We start from the raw sequence: 6,485 nt of genomic DNA, 5'->3' as shown, positions 1-6,485 counted from the left end.
CCCTCTCTCTCTCTCTTCATTCCACACTTCCACAACAACAAAAATAGCATCAATTTCAATGTAACAAAACACACACACACACAGCAGTGCTTATTGCGCACTGAATAGGCGGCTACCGCGGACCCATTCGATCTAAAAACGATCAAGTCCCTAGGCGAGGTTTGCCGTCTAAACCTCAACAAAGAAATAAATAATGCTTAGTGCAAGCTGTACATAAAGGCATGTAGTGCTCGCTTTGCTCAGTTCCCACTAACTCATCTCTAGCTAATCACTCGCGGTGCAGTACAGCGATCACCATCATGCGTTGCTTGTGGCCTGGCGGCGACTGCTACTCCTGTTCACCACACACAGCGAACTGTTTGCCATTCTAAGCTGCGCTGAATGATCGTTGCCGCAGTTACTGCCGCAATCAAAGCCATTATCTCACCAGATAGTTACCTAGTTAGCTACACGCGATTTCCACCACCTCACCATACACAACGCTACACACCGCTCGCCACCCTCTGTGTACCTTAGCACGCCACTGCTCTCTCGACATTGGTGACCGCTCGGGGGATTTCTAACGTCTTGATACGGTTGCATTTCTATTAGTGTGTACGCACACAAATATCGAAAAAGTATTTACGGGACGCCTCGCTATTAGTCTGAATTGCGTCAGGTTGTTCAAATATGTGTACATCTTACATGCAAAAGTATCTTTCGATGGCTCCCTGGCAGTTTGTCTAAGTATACGCTGAATCGGTGAAGAGGACCAACGGTACCTACAACTAAATTTTTCAGCCCTAGTCTGTAAAACGAGGCTACTTTATCACAAATAGAAACTAGGGGCTAATGTTTGTTTAACTTTAGACGTTGACCCGTATGTTGTACTTTATCTTGATTTCACTAGCGAATTTTTGTAGCCAAGTGTAAAAACTGTCGAGAAATAAAAAAAACTTCAACATACCGTTTCTAAATGATCTCGCTGTTGTGTTCTCAGCTAAAAGATGAGAGAATTGTGTGAAGAAATATATCTCGTTGTGTAAAATTCTCTTCAGGTCGGAGAATGTGAGACCAAACGACATTATACCGAAGTTTTTTGCTGAACAGTAAACCTACTACAATGGTACCGATATTCTTTTATTACGACTTAAGGAAGGTGCAACATTAAACAGTACAACCCTACCCAGTATCACACAAGGATGAGTTGAAGCGCTCGGGCTTGGCAGCCAGCGCTTAATTTTCCGTGAGGATCTCGTTCCATAGCCACCGAGTTGAGCAGATGCGGGTTTGAACTGCATTTATTGAATGAGTGGCGTTGGAGATGCGCTTGAAAACCTTATAGTTTGTTGTTGGCTCTATTGTTATAAAACGGATACTGCTTTCAGTAACACTCGATGCTAAAATACGTATTTAACCGGGAGCGCGACGACACGGATATGAATAACATAGTTGTCATTTTGTTAGCTTATCGCTGGTGCACAAGGCTTCAGACGCAGTCCTATTCAAACTCCTAATACGCCGGAAGTCAACATACCAAAGTTACAGTTTTTAGTTACGTTCGGTGATTGCGGATTGTTGAAACTGATTGCGGGGCGTCGTTGAGATCCGTCGTGAAATGAACGAAACTCGGTTACGTCATTTCGTGTAGCGGTGACGCTTGACCTCCCCGCGCCTCTGATTTCAACTATCGATGCTAAATCCACTCTACGATCGTCTTGGAAATCCCTTCCCTATCAAGAAAGAGCCGAAAAGCGACATTTTTCTGGTGTATTTAGTTAGTCCAGCGCGTGGTTTCTGACGGAGATGCTAACGTATGATACGCGGGGCTCTCCGAAGCCACTTTGTTGGTTGCAGGAATGCTCGATGGCCTGTCAATTCGGACAGACAGGTTGTCACTTGATTCTTTCTCGAGTAGATCATCCATCGTGGCACCAAATCCAAGCGGGTGCTTTCTTGGATGGTAAATCATGTACACCGTGAGCTGTGCGACGCCGAGCGTGGCGCAGCAAACGTTGGTCACGAAGAGGAACCAGAGCCCAGACATAGGCGTGTATGTGATCCACATCGCATTGTTTATCGTTCCAGCGATCACCATGTGAATCGGGATAAAGACCCCCGTCTTAAATCTTACCACTTCCCTGATCTTTAAGAACGGAGAGCTATAGAGAACCAACGTCACACACACGGCGAGATAGCCCATGATATCGTTCACCTGGTTTCGCGTCAAACTCGTGAAAACGCCCAGCCCTCCGAGCACAGCATAAAGAGTAATGATCGACAGTACGCACGCATAGATTGCGATGACTTTCCAAGCTTTCCAGCGATCAGCTGTGTATCGGAGGAACACAATCACGTAAATAGTCGCAATGAAGTCTCCAGACACGAATGTAGTGAATACAGGGAACCAATTGTTCGTGAGCAGACCCTGCAGCGTCCACACGTGACAGTTTGCGAAAACAGAGACGAGCGAGACGATGCTAGTGTTGCCGATAGACTTGGTCTTGTAGATTTTGAAGACTGCTGGAGTTGGGCTTAGAGTCATCATAAGTGACGTACAGGACGCGATCACGCGGAAGACTGACTCCACAGCACTCGTCATATTCCAACAAGAGCTCGCTCTTTTGATCTATCGAGCTGTGGCAAGTTGTTAAATGTACTTTATCGCACGGAGAAAAATGAGGCGGGTAACTTGTGAGAGTACTAATGCGTGGTTGAAGTTTGAACACGGTCTTCAAAACTTCCTCTGGGAATTTGTTGAATAAAATTGCGCATTCAGCTTGAGAACGCTTAGTCAGTGACCCGAAGGATCCAACGTAGTTGCGCAAACACGATAACGTTTCTGCTTGATGTTCCTGAAGACCGAATTGACTTCGAATGGAATGATTACGCGTGTCGATGATGATGGCACATGCATTCGAGCGACTTTTTCTCGACTCGATACTCTTCGATTTGTGTCGCCTTAACGCGGTACTGCCAACATTGTGAACTGATGACAAGACTTGAACCACTTGTTGTTGCAAATGACAAAGGCACTTCCATGGTGATAGTCTCACCCACACACACCTCTGCCCACTTATCTAGCACTCCATACGCTTTTTAAATCTCTCAATTCCAGACATTGGAGAACGGTGGGCGGGTACATTACTTATCCATTATAGTTATTAAGCAAATAGCGTTACCATAATTACTTACTACGAAGGACTGGGATTTGTTTACTGATGTTGGAATGGAGAGATAATACGCATAACGGCGTACAGGAACTGACTAGCAGTGTTTCTATACGTGGATTCAGCGAAGTAATGCTCTCACAGCAGTGAAGTAGCTAATCCGCCACAGCGAAGTGTCCTGATCAAAACAAAACTAAAAGCAATGCCACCGTAGTAAAGGTCGTCCTCGCGCACATCGCCCAGCCCAGGTTTCATATAGGACGTACATTTCATAAAGTACGATAATATTACCGATTTTACTGTAAGACCTGTCAATCGCCTCGATACCAACAAGGTTTGTTCTCATGAACGACAATTTATCATCCGTACTCGTTGGTTGATAAAATATAAACGCAGTGGAGCCACAATGGAATAATATACTGGAGTTTGTCAAGTCTATGGGTGTGGATAACCAGCGATACATGCATGACCGCTGACGGGGGCAAACGACAATCGAGTTACCAGCAAACACTCATCGACATTCGAAGTTGCTGAATTCGAAACGAACGCCTTTTAGTGATAAACCTCGTATTTATTATATCGCCGTCAACTTATTGGGAGTAAGAGTAAGTGTTCTTTATAAGGTTTGATAGCAATGAACAGGTACCCGAAGATCGTAGAAATGGAGCGAAGCAAAGGGTCTGATTGTGATATGAGTGATGCTTGTTTTTAGCAATAGTACATGTATTTGTAGTAGCCTTGGTCTCTTGGTCGGAAATCAACGATTCCTATATCCGTACTCACTGATGGATTAGTTGGCGGCATAGGTGGGGTTATTTAACCAGTCAAACTATAGATTCTTGGCTGCAACAGTATGGTCTAATGCTGATACTGCATTTGCAATCAAACTCCGAACGTGTAATCTCGTAGAGCGAGTTCATTTATTTACTCATAAATGGAATCTAAAACACGTTTGAAATCTAGTCATATTTAAGCGTGGCGGAAATAATATGATATAGGAAGCACCCTTCAACAATTGCAGAAAACAAATAGGCTGTCAGAAAGAGAACGAAAAACGGATTCTATTATCATTCCGGCGTTGTAGATTTTGGATTCCGCACTCGATCGCGTTTACTATTCCGCTAGGATGCCCTGCATCTTTTTGCTTTTTTCTTTGATTTTTGCCACCAACTCCGCATATTCTTTCTTACGCTTCATAGTGTTCAAGAAGTCTACGTAGGCAATGTGCTTTTTGTACGCAACAGTCTTCATGAATTGCGTCAATCCGCCTCCATTCGTCGTGGTGAGCTTCATGATATCGTCCAAAATACCCAAATCGGCAGCATGCTCTTCCTTCGTTATCAGTTTTGTCATCATCTCCATCATGGTTTTGTTGTCCAGAGTTCTTGCTTCGGAATCTTCGCTATCTTTAGTAGTCGATTGACGAGCACGCAGTGAGCGCTGACATGGTTCGATTGGGGTGAAGCCCTGACCGGAAGTGGCGAAAGAAAACGACTCGTTGGCAACCAGGAAAGACGCAATTAGCGTCATCAAGATTTTAGATAGACGCATGTGCTTGTAGTTTAGGTGGGTCTTGCGAGCTCGAAAGGAATTTGAACAATGGCACTGCTGAAACAAACTCAATGCAGAGCCAACGCTTTTCGACAAATCCTTTATCAATACGAATCGCAAGCTTCCGTCGTGTCTTCGCCTGAAGCAATTACTGCGGTGTACACGAGGTAGGCCACAGTACTAGATAAGCCTTCATACAGTTTTATCGGTCTCATTTTTGTAGTAATGGTATAATATGTATACTTTTTTTTAAAAAGAGAAGCGTAATATTCTGGAATACCACTGATATTTGCTTGATAATCGTGACATAGAAAATGCGTAACCATCAGGCCCTCGGCATGATCACAGACGAAGAGTAGGTTTTGACGAAGCTACTGACAGTAGGGTGCACATGCATACTGCACTTTGAATTTGGTGACTGAATAGGGGCAAAATTTTTGGTTGTTTATCAATTAAAATATTACAACATTTCTAGGACAAACTTATAAACTTTATGTTCAAGCTCTACTCCAAAAGAGACAGGGAATCTGGATCATACTAAACGATAGGTGTACTCATCAATTGTATTTTATGTCCTCTTCGCGCAGTGCGACAGTCCAGCAACTCTGGCGTAGGGGGTTGTACTGATCTTCTACAGCATGCAAACACTGAGACGCTACCGTACTTTTCAAAATGATAACAGTGATTTGAAATCTGTCGTACTATCTTCAAGTCTACGCTACACGTATATGCAAAGTTAGGCTCACTTCGTGGCAACCTTACCGATACAATAGTCGTCACTAGCAAGTCGCCTCTGTAATCATTGCCTATCCTCAAAATATTCTCCTTCTTGTACAATATCTAGAGTTCCATTCTCATAAAGCAATATTGTATCACATTAAGCCCAACGGTTGTTGATAGGACTCATCAAAGTAGCGGCGTCAGTGTGAGATTTGAGATTAGACGTAGTTTTGCATACTCAACATGAGCAGTTCTGATTTGTATGTACCAGTTGTACAGTACAGCTCAAATCACGATCCTTGGGCCATAGATGAGCAGTCTTCATTTCCGTTGCTGACTTCAGCCTATTTGGGCATAGGTTGATCAACTAGAGGTGTGGTCTTTGTCCACCCAATAACCAGCTTTCTCAGTGAAGCTGTGATTGCTAGTGCCATACAGTGCGCCTACGCGTCTGGTGCGTGTACCAAGCGTGAAGCAGATTGCAGTAAAAGTTTTCATCCATCAAAGTGCTCGAAGTTTGCTCAGGTCGCAATCATTCTGGTGGTAAATGCTTGTTGAGAAATACCCACACGGCGTTCTGAGCATCGCCAATCGAGAACAAGACGACCAGAAACCAAGGATACCCTAACGATAACGAGTTCGATGTTATTGTGAATTCCGTCCAATTTGCCGATTTGGGTCTGTTTGAGGAGCGAGAGGACAATCGCCCACATACAAATCCAAGTCATTAGTAGAACCCACCTAGTCTTTTCTTGCCACATGTCGTGATCTTATTTCGTACCTAAACGGGTCAGTATACGGAATTGTATACGCTGGGCGTGTTGGGGGAGATTCATTCACAGAATCGCCATGAAAATTTTGAGTAGAACTCACAATATTACCATTCTGCATGTTATGCAGCGTGGCTATGAATTTAGTATGTCCGAACTAAACGTAAAGGTTGTCGAAGAGAAAAATGAATTGGTCTCTATCTGACTGCAGCATGAGTAGATGCTCTGGTTTTCAGTGCATCATGAAGAACAGCTGTCTATCATTTTATCCGAACCTGCTCCAAATTTACCCCCC

At 43.9% G+C, this 6,485-nt stretch overlaps 2 protein-coding genes across 2 annotated transcripts; both read right to left on the bottom strand.

Moving 5' to 3' along the window:
• Positions 1-1,753: 1,753 nt before the first annotated feature.
• On the bottom strand, positions 1,754-2,581 carry PPTG_03026 (hypothetical protein; the record flags this gene model as incomplete). Its single annotated transcript, XM_008895691.1, has 1 exon — positions 1,754-2,581. One exon carries the CDS (start codon positions 2,579-2,581, stop codon positions 1,754-1,756), a length of 828 nt encoding a protein of 275 aa, XP_008893939.1.
• Positions 2,582-4,262: 1,681 nt separating this feature from the next.
• PPTG_03025 (hypothetical protein) lies at positions 4,263-4,700 on the bottom strand (the record flags this gene model as incomplete). Its single annotated transcript, XM_008895690.1, has 1 exon — positions 4,263-4,700. The coding sequence occupies one exon, from the start codon at positions 4,698-4,700 to the stop codon at positions 4,263-4,265; it is 438 nt and encodes a 145-aa protein (XP_008893938.1).
• Between the last annotated feature and the right edge of the window lie 1,785 nt (positions 4,701-6,485).

This window comes from Phytophthora parasitica, assembly GCF_000247585.1.
Source record: "Phytophthora parasitica INRA-310 unplaced genomic scaffold supercont2.4, whole genome shotgun sequence".
Classification (NCBI taxonomy): domain Eukaryota; phylum Oomycota; class Peronosporomycetes; order Peronosporales; family Peronosporaceae; genus Phytophthora; species Phytophthora nicotianae.
Note: the sequence above shows the minus strand (reverse complement) of the source record. Positions and strands in the feature narration are given on the sequence as shown.